The 17,752-nt window shown below is 27.4% G+C and overlaps 1 protein-coding gene across 1 annotated transcript in view; it reads left to right on the top strand.

The window, feature by feature from the left end:
- LOC123298151 (myc protein) overlaps positions 1–14,778 on the top strand; it is a 65,770-nt gene extending 50,992 nt beyond the window's left edge. The window contains exon 3 of the mRNA XM_044880068.1: positions 13,029–14,778. Within this exon, the coding sequence (XP_044736003.1) occupies positions 13,029–13,834 (806 nt within the window). The 3' untranslated portion in view covers positions 13,835–14,778. The remainder of the gene's footprint in view (positions 1–13,028) is intronic.
- Positions 14,779–17,752: the final 2,974 nt, after the last annotated feature.

A 17,752-nucleotide genomic window follows, 5' to 3' on the forward strand; every position in this document is an offset into this window, starting at 1 on the left:
TCGAAAAAAAAAATAATAGTAGTGGAGTTTAACCTCCATTTCTCTGACATATAGGTCTATAACAGAGGCCGCCCACATCATTATTTTTTAATCCTTATTTATTAAACTACATCCGTATACAATTAAATTTATGATGTAGGTGGAGTCGGTTACTTCACAGACAGTGTGATCAATTTTTTCGCCCCATTAATTGTAATTGTTCACATTGCCGTTGTCTAGATTCGAATTCGCAACCTAAGCCTAAGGAGACAAACGGTTAAAGTCGGCACTTTAATCCGCTCGGCTACTAAGCTTTTTTTCAGGGGAATTTCGGAATTATTCAATATTTTTGAATTGTTAGTGATTTCCTCAGAAACCGTTAAACAGCAATTACGCAATTTTCAGTTTAAAATTCTTAAGGTCGGTGGGATTAGGTTTAACTTTGTACAACAGCTGTTATCATGTTTTAGTTTGCTTATCGATTTCTGTGTCACGCATCGGAAGTGAAATTAAATCTTAATAATAATATTTTGCAACTAGTGTTAACTAAGTGTTAATTATAACTTTGATCCAATTTTAATTATAAAATTACAAGTTTTGTGATTTGCTTTAAGCGTTATTTTTTTAATATAAAAATATAAATTTTTTAATATGAACATGTGGACCACATTCCTTTCAACTTTCGCCAATATAAAATCAAAAAATAAAAAAAAAGAACTTTTTAGTATCTCTGTAAATTTGTAAACTTTTTTTTCGTTAAATATCAGACAGTTGAGCCAATCATCCCTTACTCTGTTTTGTTACCTTTGCGTTTCCCTTCTACATACCTCATCATACCATACATGAAAATTCCCATTAAATAGCAATAAACTTTTATGTCATGCGCACTATTTTAGGCGGGATACAATGTCGTCGTATAACGTATTCGAGACCAATACATATATATACTTCGTACGTCGCCGTTATTGTCGATGTTTGATGACAGACAGACTCCTCGGGGTCAGACGTACGGATAGACTCGTCTGACTGTGAATGGTGTAATGCGGGGTATAGTTTTTAATGCAATGACGTCATGCTCAAGAGATACGACGACCGGGCGTTGGCAGATTAACCACCATTATGATGAGAGAACCGCGCCGCGACGTTATGCGACGCTTCTTTTTATATATTAAATGTTTTGTATTGTGTATGTTATAATGGAGTTGAGATATTGTACTTTTCTAGCCCTGTTGTAATATTTTCTTGTCATAGAATACACTTACTTAGGCTTTTATATTTTCATCATGCCTATATGATCGATCTGTTAAGTAGTTTTAATGTATGCTCCCTTTTTTGTCGACTTGTCCTTAGTGCTTCTAAAACCTTCTTTTTTTCCAAATACTTGTTTTGAATATTAAATTATGAAAAATATTTAAAACAGCTTATAACTTTTGTGAGCTTTTGATATTTTTATTCTTACGTTAAGTATTTGTTTTTTCGACTTTATAAGCTGTAAAGTACTGATTATAACTTACTTTTATCATAATAGCCTTTTTTTCGTAAGCCGATTGAAACAAAAAGTGTTTGCGATATCGTTTTGATCATAAGTTTTTTAATTTTTTGGAAAAGTATTCTTCAAGAAATATTTTTCAAGTTTATTATTCTCAAACCATAAAAAATTGAAGGAAAAAATGATTAATTTCCGTTTAAAATTACGAATGCAGGAATGTTTTCAATTTTGTATGACAAAAATAAAAAATGGGGTTGAAAATATTAGCGAAAAAATGACTAGTACTAGTGTATAAATATGTTGAAGAAGAAAAAAAATAACAGGAAGGTTTTTATCGATTGTTGTAAAGAGGGTTAGTTTGACGCGTTGCGACGATTTTTATTCGGGGTGTAGTTATATAAACTCTCCACTACAAACAACATTTGCTTTGATATTTTCTTAAACAGAAGAGGCAGCAGCATAAGCGCATCGGCATTGTTGATTTTATTTTATTTTTTTCCATTTCTTCTTTAGGGTAGATAGGTCATTCAACTAAACATGCTATATACTACCCTTAATGTCGTCATGCCCTTGACTAGTAATGATACAGCAATTTACTGGGCTGCGGGAAAATGTTATTTACATTATCAATATACACTTTTTTTTCTTCTCTCTTATTCACTATGTTCATCAGATAATATGTCAACGTATTTTCTGTTTTTAATAACTGTCAGGGTCAAAATTGATAACATTATGGTTTTTTTTTTTGTCACGAATGGTTTGATACTGTTTCAAATCTTTCAGATAATTGAAATTCTTTGAAATAATACAAGTCCGAGGTTAAATTTCATTTTATTCAATAAATTTTATTTTATAGTTCTAGTGTTCTTTTACCGTTTATTATTAGATTTAGTTCAAAATTGAAAGATAGTTTATTTTATTTTTGAATATTATTCGTGCGACTTCTGCTGAATTTTGAAAATGAGCCTAACTTCCTTATGTTTTATTAAAATATTTTACCGAAACTATAAAATTTTTCGAAACTTTCCTCAACTTTTGTGCAATGTAATAGAGTAATCAACACTATTTATGCATGGTATCTCAACAATTAACTCAGTCAATTGTTTGCTTTCACTTGTTTTTTTTATAGATTACTAGAATATTTTGTTATATTGAAATAAATATAATATTATGTGTCAAAACTTCGATCTCCATATGCTAGCTATTTCCTATTCCTATTCGCGACTGCCAGAAATAAGGTTAGAAATTACTGTCTCCATGGTATAAAAAAATTCAATTAGTAGAAATTCCATTTCTATAATGCTTACACTTTTCTATCCTTTTCATATTTCAATCAATTATCAATTCAATACTTTAAAATCGCGAACTTTTAACGTATTTTATAATTATTTATTTTTTATTGTTCATAATGTGATCTTTACATTTAAGTTATAATTGCTATTGAACAATGATGAAGATCTCAATCAATTTTGTACCAACTCTATTAAGAATTTAAATTATTACCTATAGCTTCTAGACAACATAGACATACGGATTGAAATTCATGTTTTGAATGAATTCATTCACAAGAGAAGTACGCGATGTGGTATTTATTGATAATAAAAATCGATAAAAATCGCGGGTGATTGATTCAATTTGAACTAGATATAACCGCTGTGTTTAAAATAAAAAATCATATAATAGAAATGATATTTTCAAAAATCCATTATTATGTATATGTATGAGATTTTAGACCATGTTTTATTATGGTAGTATGGTTTGGTATGGGTACGTACAGTGGTACAGTGGTACAGTGTATGTAACTCTGGTGAATATAATGACCTACGGCTATTTTTTTGGCCTGGGAGAGGAATGTTGTTTTATTTTACTTGTTGTCATGTTTGGACTCTTCAATAAGCAACACCGCTCGCTTGTTCGCTTGTTGCCTCTCATTATTCGTCTGTTATTATTCTGTTTGCTAAATTAACTACCTATCTGAACAATAAATGGTGGTTCGATATTAACCAAGTCGTGATTCCAATGTTCTTTTATCACCAAAAATGTATTTTATAGATATTTTTGGGTCTGTTTTATATTTTTGATACTTTATCAAACCATTTTTTTTTTGTTAATTTGTAATTAACAAGCGCCAAGGCAAGTTTAGACTTGTGGTTGAAATTATTTATACCTTATTTTCAACTTTGATGATGAATTTTGTTATTACTTCATGAATGTAGACGAAAAATAATAATAAAATTTTTCAATATCTGCCTTGGTTTTCGAAATATTGAAAGCTTCGTGTTGATACATCCTTATTAAGTCTGGATTTTTTTGTTCTTTAATAAATTTTTTATAATATCCACCGAAAGTTTTTCGAGATCCAGATAAGAAAAGATATAATCCAGATATCAAAAAATTGCCGTCCTAATTATAGACTAATTTCATCAAGCTCCAACAAAAATGAGAAGAAAATGCAAATTTTCACAACTTTTTCACATCATTTTTACCACATTCCTATTATTTTTTATGTTATTGTCATCCAATTCCCCTTTAAATGTGTAGTTTTGATACGGAATCATTTGTGTTGGTATGGTTTGGACAGCTATGTCAAAAATGACCAATATATTAAATTTCAAAAGCCAAAATTCAGATTAAAACAGACCTTTGTTGGTTGGTGGATATAATGTTAGCTTATAATACGGTTCAATTACTTTAATTGCTTACATTACGTCAAATACACAACATACAAGTCTTTTATTTTTGGTGATAATAAAATGCGGAAATGCACAATGAAACGAACATAAAAAAAATATTCACAAAAAAATGTAGTATGGATAACCAACTTTTAAAAATTATACAAACTTGTTTTTATTTAAGTTCGTTTTGGTTTTTTTTTTGTTCGGTTCAATTTGAATGTTGTTGCTGGGAATAAGTAATAATAATTTTATTAATAAGTTTTTTTTATAAATATCAAGTTGAAACTTTCTCAATCATTTGAGACCACCCATGACATATTAATGTATTTATCCTTTCTTATCTAATAATTTGTGTGGTTTTATTAATATACGGTAATAAATACAGTGGTTTTAACAAGGTACATCTACGACCAGAGCTTCACCATCGGCAAAAATAACATTATTTTCAACGTAAGTTGATTTCAATACAATCAATTTATATTGAATAGAAGTTTTGAAATCTGTTTGAAATAATGCTATTTTCAAGTGAATTTGATTTCAGAATTTAATAAGAGTCAAAATTATGGATAATTTTGAATAGAGTGGGTCCCTATATATTATAAATGTGGAAGTTTGTTTGTTGCGCAAAAACTACTCAATGGATTTTAATGAAACTTTACAATAATATAGATCTTATATGAGAATAACACATGAGCAATATTTTATAAAGATTTGCGCCATCTATGAACATCATTCTTAAGCATAAATTAAAGATTTCTGTAAAAAGGGTGAACGAGATACAATTTATGGCCACCTGTTCAACCAGGGTTTTCTGACATATTCAATGCATTATGAAAAAAATTATAATTCCTATTTCGAGTGTTATAAAAGGGGGATAAGTGAGAGCAAGTAATAAATAATCTCCAAAACAGTTCCAGAGATTTTTAGAGAAGAAAATGAATAATTTCAAATTGATTTTAGCTTTGCTTTTCTAGATGATCTAGAAAATGGTATCTTCAAGCATTCAAACTTATCAGAAGGAGTCATCATGTCTTGTCGACAACTAAGAAAGTTTTAAATACTTATGTTTTATTATTCTTAGATTTTTGTTTTTTTGGAATTTATAACAAGAAAAAAAAGAACATAAAAAAAAGAATTGTTTGATTTATAATTTGAACTTTATGATAAATAATTCAAGATAAGGTTTAACTGTAATATTTTAATCCATATATACACATTGGGATGTCAGATTAATATTTTTATTATGTGTACAATATAAACGCCTGAAGAAATTTTTTATATTATTATTAAATGTCGATATGGAAGCGAACCAATCAAAGTTAGCAACAGCAACAGAGAGAATTCTTTTGGCATTACTGTGCGGTGGTTCAGTTTTTAAACTTGTTGAAATATATTATGTATACTATAGTTGTCAATGAGAGTGCCTAGTAACCAGCTACCAAGCGCAGCGCATAGTAACAAAATTTAAATAATAGAAACTCTTGTTTTAATAACAGTATCAATTATTAATAAAAAAAAACTTTTAACAAAAAGAAAACCGACTTCAGAAGAAATATTTTTCCAAAACAAATTAATATGCACTAAAAAGTAAAAAAATAATGATAATATAATGTAGTTAATATTATTGTTATTTTTGGAGTCGGTGTCAGCCAAGGAAACAACTCTGACAGAACAGTTTGCTACATTAGCGTGGCTGACACCGACTCCAAAAATAACAATAATATTAACTACATTATATTATCATTATTTTTTTACTTTTTAGTGCATATTAATTTGTTTTGGAAAAATATTTCTTTTGAAGTCGGTTTTCTTTTTAAATTTGTTAAAAGTTTTTTTTATTTTGTGATTTTTAGTGAATCTGAAGCACACTAACTAATTTGTCACTAAAAAAAGAACCACCGAAATCGGTTGGCGTAATATTGAGTTATTCGCCCTATTGTCGTGCATACTTAATGCAAATTTTAGACTTTTATGGTTTTCTCGTGGATTCTGTTGTCAGAACTTGACCAAAATTAATTGGGGCCACACGGGAAGCAGCAGCTTGCAAACAGATAAAGAATCATCAAAATCGGTTCACCCATTCGAACGTTCTGAGGTAACAAACATTTAAAAAAAAATACAGTCGAATTGAGAACCTCCTTTTTTGTTTGAAGTCGGTTAAAAAACACTACAGACAATATATATGTTAACTTGTCCCCCGCAAAAACTTTCTATCTTTAAATTTCAAAAAAAAAAAAAGTTAAAAAATGTATCTAGCAACTCTGCTGTTATGTGAGTGTAAAGACCGACCGCGTGACCACACCCAATAAAACTTGTTTATTATGAGAGCTTATTCTGTCATCATTATTACAAATCAGTTCAATCTGTTTTTTTTTTGCGGTCCGTAGATAAAAAAAAATGTTATGGAAGAAGCTTAATTTAACCAAATAAGATTCATTTTCGATATTTCGAAAACCAAGGCAGATATCGAATAATTTTATTATTACTTCTCGTCTACATTCATGAAGTAATAATAAAATTCATCATCAAAGTTGAAAATAAGGTACCAATAATTTCAACCACAAGTTTAAACTTGCCTTGGTGCTCGTTCTACCTTAAGAATTAATTTTTAAACAAATGTTCAATTTTAATATCCATTGTTTTTTTACTTGAGGGTACATAAATAAAATTTGTGTGATCACTTTTAGGTTGTTTATCATTTTGAAACTCTCAATATTTTAATTGACTTACAAAAAATCCTTTAACCCTTAGTGATATGCTCATAAATTAGCTTTTATTGAAATATTGTAAATTTTGCAAGTCATCAAAGAACCGTTAACGCATGGAAGAGTTGTTTCCGCGTTAAAAGAATTGAATATCTCTTATATTTATTCAAGGGAATACATTTTTGGGGTTATGTGTTTAATTTACTAGAAAATTTTAATTTCAACAAAAATTATACAGAAGTTTCCTTAATTTTTGGAAGTATTCCTGATCTATTTGATGTGGAAAAAGTTTTATCTTCTTGAAAATATGAATGCTATAATCTGAAATATTTTTCGTTTGGGCATAAAAACTAGTATTAAATGGATGTCTGCACAAATTAAAAGTTTCCACATAAATTTGTGATCACAAATAACAAAAAATTCCAACAACTTCATTCTAATTCAGCGTATGTCTTCAGTCTGTTTGATCTGACTGAGATAATTATTGGGAGTGCATTATCCACACAAAATAAATATACACAATACAATTGAAAAAATTTGTTTGTTCACCGTTTGTTTGCCAATCTTTAGCCATATTTGTGTTACACATACGAGTTATAGATACTCATTATATTCTGATAAATACTAATTAAACTACATATATATGATCGTACGTTCATTAACCTTTACGTTTTTTTTTTATCCATACTTTTCCAAATTTATCTACTTACAAAATGTCTCACAAAAAATGTACACTATTACAATTGTACCTAATCAAGTGAGCCAATTATTTTAAAATTCTTCCACTTAAATATTATCGGATTAAATACAAATTAACCTTAAATTTATGTTGTTCTGTTAGCCTTAAATCTGTAAGTGCCGCAATTGCATATTTTATAATTTTAAGGATGTACGAGCCCAGAACCGTCATTTTAAATAAAAAGCTTGATTTTTTTAAATATAAAGTTGGACTATGTATAAATCGAATTTTCTCGATTATTTAAATAAATAAATGACTTCAAAAGTAGGCATATTTAACATTGGTTTTATGGTAAAACGATAGATTAAATTAAAGTCATTTTAGACTATGTCGAATGAAAATTTCCATCTTTCTATTCGTTTTGTGCGTAGTCATGGCAGGGACAATAAAAACGATGCCAGCGCTTCCAGTGAAAAATTTTTCCGAAAAAGGAGTCTGTTATAGCTAATTTGCAATTCTTTACATGTTATAGAAAATGTCAAATTAAAATTATTGAAAAACACTAATAAATTAAACTTAATGCATTAAAAATTGTGAAAATAAGAAATAAAATTGCACAAATATTATTTTTCAAATGTAAATTATCATAATTATTTATTTAAATTTGTGAGACAATAATATTAAATTTTCAATGTAAGTGATAAATGCAATCCATACAATTATATATGCATCCATACAATTCTATAATTAAAGTAGTGTATCGTTACCATGGAAACGCCTCCAAAAAAACTCACACGCAGTGCGAATACTAGCGTGTCCATAGATAGCTTTTAATTCTAAGTGCAAATTTTTATGCGATTGTTGGCCAATTTCGTTGATTCACTTGGTATTAAAAACATATCTTCCATCATATCATATAATTATTATTCATAAACCTTTCAATAAAATTTTGGAATGTGCTTGTGTTATCATTAAAAAAATATTATGCAATGTTATACAAGTTTTATAAAAAGTTACAACAAAGTTAACATCATTTTTTTTTATCAACAAAATAATTTTTTAAGAAAAACTTTTAAAGTATATAAAAATTTGAATGAATTTATTTCTTTACATAGACACCCAAAAAAATATAAAATGATAAAAATGTTTATTTTTTAATAAAAATTTATCAAAAAAACAACAATTTTTTAACCGTAATAAGGAACCAGACCGTGTATATATTTGTAATGTATGTATGAAATGCGATGAAGAGAGAAAATCATTATATTATTCTGGTGATTGAACTTTGAATATTTATATCATTTGGTGTACAGAGTGTTCAAGAATGTCTACTTCTTTTTTTAATATCATTTTTTAAAATTTCAATAGGGTATTATCGTTAGTCAAAAATAAATCATGAAATTTGAAAAAAAGTTAAAATTTATGTAAAAATATACTTAAATATTCTGATTTCGAGTCATAAAAGCACATTTTTCTTTTAAAATATTAAAATTAAAAATCGTAATTTTTAAACTGTATATCACGTGACCTAAAACGCGGGTAAGCCCACCTGTTTTGTTATAGCGGTATGAGTCATAGACCATCAGTAAGTTCAGTGTAGACAGCTGGGTATAATATATACATAGATAATGAGTATTTATATTTATTATAATCAAATGTCTATGAATATACCTGTCAAACGTATTTGTGTTATTTCGTATAGTGATACCCATATTACGTCATCAAATTGGATGCCCGCGTTTTTGACAGTTTAGAAAAAGGTTTAAAATTTAATTTAAGTTTTTGGCAACAGTGTATTTTTCTGAAATAAATTTTTGGTGGCTTTTTATTAGCAAAATCAACATTTTGAAGTACTTTTTCAAAAATAGTGGAATACCCTATTACTTACAAAATAACGAATAATATTTTTCTGGACCCAAACCGGACCTCTTTGAGTCAGCATTTGAAGTATTCGAGTTCTGCCTGTTATTTTTTTAAGCCATCACATAATACAAATAATTTTGATCTTAATTTTATTCGAAAAACTTCAACATCTTTGTGAGAAGTGAAAATTTTTTTGTTATTATTACTTGATTTGACATGATCGGACTAGTTAAAAGAGTAAAATATAAAGAAAAATCTAGAATTCCAAGGACGTAGATCGTGAAAATGTTTGATATTTGCATTATGAGACCGTTTGTACAATTTTTTAAATATTGTAGGAACGTTTAATTTTTAATAATGCTAAAGAAATTTTTTTAAGATATTCTGAACCATTGGGATACTATTTTTAATTAGTATCACGCTCTGATATGAATTTCACAATATTCTTTTATCTAGATTTGAACATTTTTTCCGCAGAATAGAATTGATATCATGTATATTATTTTCTGAATCATCCTGTACACATTTATTTGAATATTATTTTGCACTAATTTAAATTTATAAATTTGATTTTAACTAATGTGTGTGGGCATTGACAATACTAACTAATAATGGAAAATGGTTGTATGTCGAAAAGAGTTGGGAATATCATTAATCTCTCAAATACATTATAATATATTTTGATTGTATATCTCTATCTCATTTAGAAATTGTTTTATTTTCTGCTTTTTTATGTTGAAAATTAGGTCTGTTTTTATCACAAACCATTTAGAAAAATCATTATTGAATGTTTCGAGTTTTTATAAAACTATTATTTACCATTTAAGGATTTTAGACTTAAGTAAACTAGTTTGGGTTGATTTTAATTTCGTGATGTTTTAGATCGTTTCCTTTTTTAATATTGTGAAATTTACATGCTCGACAAAACGATTATTTACATATAATAAATGAGTAACTCACACTGAAAAAAAAAGCCTCGAATGTGATACAACTACCGTATAGGATTGAGAGGTGTAGTTGACACAACCGCATGGGTAGTCAGTACAGCTTAGATTATGTACCTTATTAATATATTGGTGAACTTCAAATATTGTTGTTTTGAAATGCAACAAAGCTTTAAACAATCTTTTCTTAGTTGGTTCTACAATATTTAAATATTATAACAAAATAGTGATGTGATTGACCCAATCGCAAACCTTCAGTTTGTTAAAAAAGTGACCAAAATTAAAACCTAATAAATCTTTTAATTTTCAATTTACTCTTCGGTGTTTCGTGCTTGGAGTAAAACAAACCTATGATGACTTTCCAAATTAGAATTTAGTGTTCAGCGAGACTATAAATGAAACATAAATAAAAAAACAAAAAAAACTAGAAGGTTTCATCATGAAACTAACTATACATAGTGACCAAGTAGTTTTAGTTATTCGTTGTTTTTGTTGATAGTTTTTGTTCGATCTAATAAATGTCACACGAAATGTTTTACTTCACATAACATAAAATATGTTTTAATTTCTCTGGTATTATTCAAAAAAACTTTCTCATCGTACTTTCTCCCCCTCGAATTTCGACATAAGTTTTTCTACATAACATTTTATAAATGTGTGTATCGTATCTTTTTAGTCCCCAAATATATAGTCATCGTGTTTTATAAGACTTAAAACAATCTCTTCAGTTTACTGCTATAATACCTTTAAATTTATATCTGTCAAAGATTGTGCTAAGCTTTTTTTCATATTATTTCACTTTAATGTACGTTAGTAAACTGTGAAAAAGCTGTATTAAGGTGAAAAGTTGATAATTATCTAAACAGTTATGGGGAAAGTATGCTTCGATTAACAGTTGAGCAATGTCAAAAAAGTAATAGGCTTTATATCACAAATTCATTTGGTTTTCGATAAAAACTTTTCGGATAACTGTTCGTGATTTTAGTGTGAGCAACTTATTTTTAACCTCGAACCAAAAAGTGAGTGCATAAGCTTGGTTGCTATGTGTGTCTGTCGGTCTGTGGCCTAAACGAATGAACTGATTTGGATTTTGTTTGTTTTGTTTCAAAGGTAATTTAATGGGGAGTGTTCTTAGCTATGTTTCAAGTGCAAGTTTAGTGTTCCGTACCCGGAACAACTAAAAAATAGGCGATGATCTTCAAAAACCAGAAAAAAAGTAAGAAAAAAAAGTAATTTAATGGAGAGTATTCTCAGGGTTTCGTACCCGAAAAATTTGTCGGGGGTTTCTAAAATTTTGTAAATTTCACTTGCTTTTATAACTTTTTCTTACCACTTTAATTGAGTAAATGTGTCTAAACTTCATGACTAATCGATATTTCAGGAAGAAATAGTCAGATTAGTGAAGGTAAATGTTGACAGGGAACTATTTTTGGTTGGAAGTATATTATACGGCAATGAAGGGTATTTAATATCATAGTTCCAGAAAGAAATAGAATATATACTTGAAATTTTTTCCAGTCGATATATGTACGAAATAATATGTATATAAAAATAAATTTACCCAGAGTAGTCACCATCAGAGACAGTCACACACACAATACACACAATCTTGGTGTTCTCGAAGTCGACAACGAATGAGAACGCATCATACATACAATGTAATAGACTGTAACAAAATTATAGCGTCTATTTGTCGGTTTTATATTACATTTTTATTCTTCTGTCTATACAATTCGAAGTAAAACAAAACCAATTCAGAGAGATTGTGCTCTCTACAATTGTGAGTGAATCCGTCTAAATGAATCAAGTTTTTTTTTTTTCAAAGAACGTGAAGATATCATCGTCAGAGATATTATTGAGAATTGTCGTCAAATATTATCGTTATTATATCGGTGTACTCCCGATGTGCGGAGGTTGCTGTCGGTGGTGAAATAGTTCTCAGTTTACCATCATCGTCTACTTGCAAAGGTGGTGTTTATGTGTATGTAGTTGACATGAGAGGAACATTGACCCACTTCTCAAGCAGTTATAATAATAATAATACTGTATGCTATGATCGTCATTCAGACATATCGCAGTATTTCTTGTTGTTGGCGCAGAAAGAGAGTTTTTTCAGTACGTTAGTTCTATTAACGCCCCCGCATACATTTTAAGATATTTATCTTCCTACATAAATTGTTTATGTATGTACCCGTTCGTTTGTTTTGTTTGTATATAATCGTAATTGATGTGAAAAGTAGATTATTTTATTAATTAAAATTGGCGATGTCTGTGAGTCATTATGTGTGAATTTAGTATTTCCTGTATGTCTAAGCACCTAAGCAGTTTGCATAATCTATTACTTCTTTTTGAACATTTCTACGTTTTTATTTGTTATTTGGATTTTATTTTAGTGAAATAATTCCAAGTATTTAAATCTTAACCTTTTTAGTTTATGAGATTAGAGAAGACACCCTGTATATAGTATGAGTGTAAGGGCGGTAAATATTAATTTTTCCCCGTTGCGGCTTCATAGCTAGATCGCACCCTGGCAATCGAAAATAGTTGTACTGCCTCGCATTTTCAGTCTACATATCGACTCTGAACTACTCAGATCTCAGATGTTTAAGTTGCTAAATAATTCGAACTTTTGTAACTTTTTTTTCTTGATATGGAAACAAAAGGCTAATAAATTTTTTTTTCTAATTGTTACAGAAGAAGAAGAAATTGACGTTGTAAATGTATACGGCAGTGAAACACACCATCAAATGCTACGACAATACCATCAAAAAGCACCATTACCAACAAATCCCTCATTATATGATCGACAAACACTTCAAAGATCCGTAGCCACAGCGATAAACAAACGTAGACGTACAATAAAAACACGTTTACCAAATCATAACAATCGAACCGGTACCACAACTCCCACAACAGTTCCTACGTCACAAACTGAGTACATGCAACAAAGTGGTTCACAACAATCAGTCACAACAAATCACAGTAGTGGTACAAATTGCAGTAGCTACAGCAGTCGAAACATCAAAGACCAACATTCTCCTAATATAACAATATCACCACCCCCAACCCCACAATCGTCACCTCCACAAAGAGTGAACAAAAAACGTGGTGCCACAGATAACCTACAAAAATCAAGCACACAATCCACATCAAAAGGTGTAAAACGTGCTCGACGAAGTTACAGACAACGTCGTAAACGTGGCTCAGGTGATTCAAGTGATTCCGACAGTGATAAACGTAGTTTACATAACGATATGGAACGACAACGTCGTGTAGACTTACGTAATGCATTTGATGATTTACGTGTATTGTTACCATCTGTATGTAATAAAGAACGGGCTGCCAAGGTAAATATATTACGTGATGCTGCTGAATATTGTCATGAAGTTAGTCGATTAGAGGATAATTTACAACAAACAAAATTAGAATTAAAAAGGCACCAAGATGGTTTAAAGGCTAGAGTATCATATTTAAGACGATTGTTAGCATCAAAACGTTAAATCAAATCCTCTATTTTGTTGGTGTGTAGGGTTTATTCTCCTAAAAAACAACTTGATAAATAGTGTGATCGTAAAAATGCAAATGAATGCTTAAAAATAACTCTTTGATTTTTCATCTTTTTTCAAATTGAATTAATTAGAACGGCTCCAAGAGATTAGGTAGCCATCCTCTCAAAAACAAACATCATTCGTTTATTTTGTTTTTGATTAGAAACAATTTTATTTCTTATTTTAAAATAAAACGAGGTGTGTAATTTTAAAAAATCGCATACAAAAATGCTTAGAGACATGCTAAAAACATCGCTTATAAACAAAGTGTGTCCTGTCAAAACATATTATGACGTCAGTTTAGTGTAAACAAATTGTAAAATATAGACTATTGACACAAAACAAGGATAGATTATATTAAATATGTATAGCACTATCTTTTTTGGACTATTGAGTGACATAAACCACTTATGTGATATTATTTGACGTTTGAAAATGTTAGGTTAGAGATTGTATGTGGTATGCGATTTAATTATTATAAAAAATTAATTAGCAAAATGATGAGGAAGAACGAAAAAGTATGCATGAATTTTAATTAAAAAAATATTTAAAAATATTATTATTCTTATTAACTATTATATCTCTAATATAATAAATGTGTATAAATAAATAAAAATAAAGTAAATAAAAATCACTTTGAATGAGAGAAAGACACTGTAACAACAAGTGAGAAAGAGAATATTACAAGAACGTTCTCGAAAGTAAAATAATAATATCTTTTATCTATAACTTATAAAATACTTAATGAAATATTCACACAAAATCAACACCCCCTCGAATGATTGAGTACGATCTAATTTACTTTAATTAATTTTTGTTTAAAATTTTTAAGAAAAAACAATTGCTCTTGAGAAAATATTAAATTACATCTGGAAAAAAAAAGAAAATGGAGAATACCCCCCTCAAAAAAAACACAGAAAATTTATTTAAAAAAAAAATACAAAAATTAAAAAAAATAAATGGTAAATATGCTTTATACTTGTTATGAATAATAATGATTTTTTTTTTCAAATATTTTGGTGTAAATAGAAAAAAAAATAATCTTAATAATATGAAAAAAAATTATTATAAATAATTACGCTTATAATTAAAAAAAAATATAGCGTTTGTTTGATCTGTGATTTTTTTTACTTCTAAAAAACTCAATCGAGGATAGTTATTAAGATATATATATATTATATGAATTAATTAATTATGATAATAAAAAATAAAATTATTATTTAGAAATATTAGTGGATAGTAAAACAAAAATATAGCAACAAACAGTTTTTTTTTTCATTTTTTTTAACTGTCGCGATCGCGATTAGAAAACATTTTATTTAGTAAAAAAACATATATATAGATTTTTTTTTTTTTTGAAATCAATGCACTTCCTAAAATTAAACACTGTAAATATTTCAGAATTTTTTTTTGTTAATCTTTTTTATAACTTGAAAAGTTGCCATTTTTTTGTTTTTAGAATTATTAATTCATTTTTTTTTTTTTTTTGTGAACTGCTTTGGAAAATGTAGCCTGTTCTGTAGCCTATATGAAAACAAAAAAACAATCATTCAGAAAAAAATATATAAAAAATTTAATCAAAGGTTGCCTCATTCAGTACGGAAAAATGTTATCTGTGGCAACCATGTTGATTTCAATTCGTTATATGGAGAGAATTTTTTCACTCCCTACATATGTATAAATACAATTTTTTATCTGATATTATTCTTATAAATTTTATAAAACAGAATGAAATTAAGTTTACGCTGGTAGGAATAAAACAAAACGAGGCGATTGAATTGATAACTAATTAATATCAAATTTTTTTAGTTTTATCCCTACTAGCATTACATGATTTTACGTTCAGTATAAAAACTTTTTTTAAATTAAAAAAAATGGTTACAGGTTTTGTATTTTTGATTTTCATAAACTATTAAATTTATTGTAATTATTAAAACAAAACAAAATGTATTATTCTATATAAACAAATATATAATCATCCTTTATATTTAAAATTAAATTAAGGAATATAATGCGTACGTATATTTATATACTTAATTATCTTGAACTTGTATAACAGACGAAAAAGGGCCTACTCAGAATTCTGCTAATCAAATATAATAAATGCCCTTTTGAGACGTAGTGGATAATAAGAGAACTTGATGAAATCCACATGCGAAGTCGAACAACCTAAAATAACCACAAGAAAACATGTTAAAATAACATCGCTCTTTTAATGTGACATGTATTTCAAGAAGATTTATTATTGGTGTGTCAAGCATTCAATGTTTAAATACATTAATGTTAAGAATAACATGTAAGTAAAAGAAAATTTTTAATCCTAGAAAATTCACACACGGTAGGTTAAAACTTTTTTCAATTTATGTAAAAATTTTGGAATTAAAAACGGTTGTTTAATATGAAGAATTTATTCTTTAATTTTTCTTTCCTAATTAATTTATTTCTCAATATTTAATTTTTAAGTAGTTAAAAACGCAAAAATTTACATATAATATGATAGGGATTGAAAATCTTTGCAAATGGGAAATCAACGCTATTGTTTTTCATGAAAATGTGTTCAAAAATCATTTTTCAGTGAATTTTGTTTGTATTTAAGTAGATAATTAATTTTGTGTTAAGTACACTTTTGAAGAGAAGGAAAAATTTATTATATTAAAAAAAAAAATAAAACTATTTTCAAGTGAAAATAAACCTACAAAATGTACCTAAAATCCGAGTTTAATTTTTATAACCATTTACACACACTTTTTATTAAAGGTAAAAAAATTCTGTCATTGTTGATTGGAAAATGAGTTCAGTGAAAATTTTTAAATTAAAGAAAAAAATTATGAAAAAACATAAAAAAATTGTAAAAAAAAATATAAAAAATATTACAAAAAAAAAAAACTTTTCTTTTTTTAAAATAAGTGAAACATATTACCTCCCTGAGTTTAATATTACACATTGTCACAAAAGTGTGGGAATATGTAATTTAAACTTGTTTAAGTACCTGTTAAAAAAAATTGAAGCATACATTTACGTGTCACAAAAAAGTAAGAAGTTGTGTCTAGAAAAATAGATTATGTATTTTATTAATATAAATAAAAAATAAAAAAAATGTATAAATAATTTACTGGATATATATTTTAGAATATATTTCACATTAAAAAAAATTAAAATAATTTTTTTTTTATTTTTTAAAAATTTTCTACAACTCATTTTTCAATTTAATAAAACGAAAACAAATTCTCTTGAAAATGTACAATCACTGAAATAATATTACTCGAAATTTTTTTTGTTTTGAAAACGCCCTTCGATGATTCTTCCACTCATAGTGTAAATGCAATGTTTTTTATCCTGAAAAAAATGAATTGATAATTTTTGTAACAATTATTAAGAAAAATTTTCTCAAAATTATATATTTTTTTTTGAAATTATCAATCAATGATATCAGAGGATTGTACATAAAAAAATAATTATTAATCTTTATTATACATATTTTTTATTAATTAATTATTAATTATAAATGTGTTCCAAAACCAATTTATTTTATCATGTAAATTTCATTTTCTGATTGATTTATAGAAAATTTACCAAAGTTATTTTTTTTTTTATTTAATTTTAATTTTATATGAATTTTTTTTTTTGTGTTTGGTCAAAAAATGAAATATTACAGGTTGATTGATATAATTTATAATAAAATGTGAACACTTGATTATAAAAAAAAACATTTTTTTTCCAAATATTATATTATTGTTTTTATTTTTTTGTACTTATTTGAAAAAAAAGTTCGGAAGGGGATGTTATATATATCATTATGATTATATTAATTATTATGTTGATAGAATATGTTAATTAATCTTATTATTTTCAAAAAAAAACAAAAACGAA

This window comes from Chrysoperla carnea, chromosome 4, assembly GCF_905475395.1.
Source record: "Chrysoperla carnea chromosome 4, inChrCarn1.1, whole genome shotgun sequence".
In the NCBI taxonomy this organism is placed as follows: Eukaryota; Metazoa; Arthropoda; class Insecta; order Neuroptera; family Chrysopidae; genus Chrysoperla; species Chrysoperla carnea.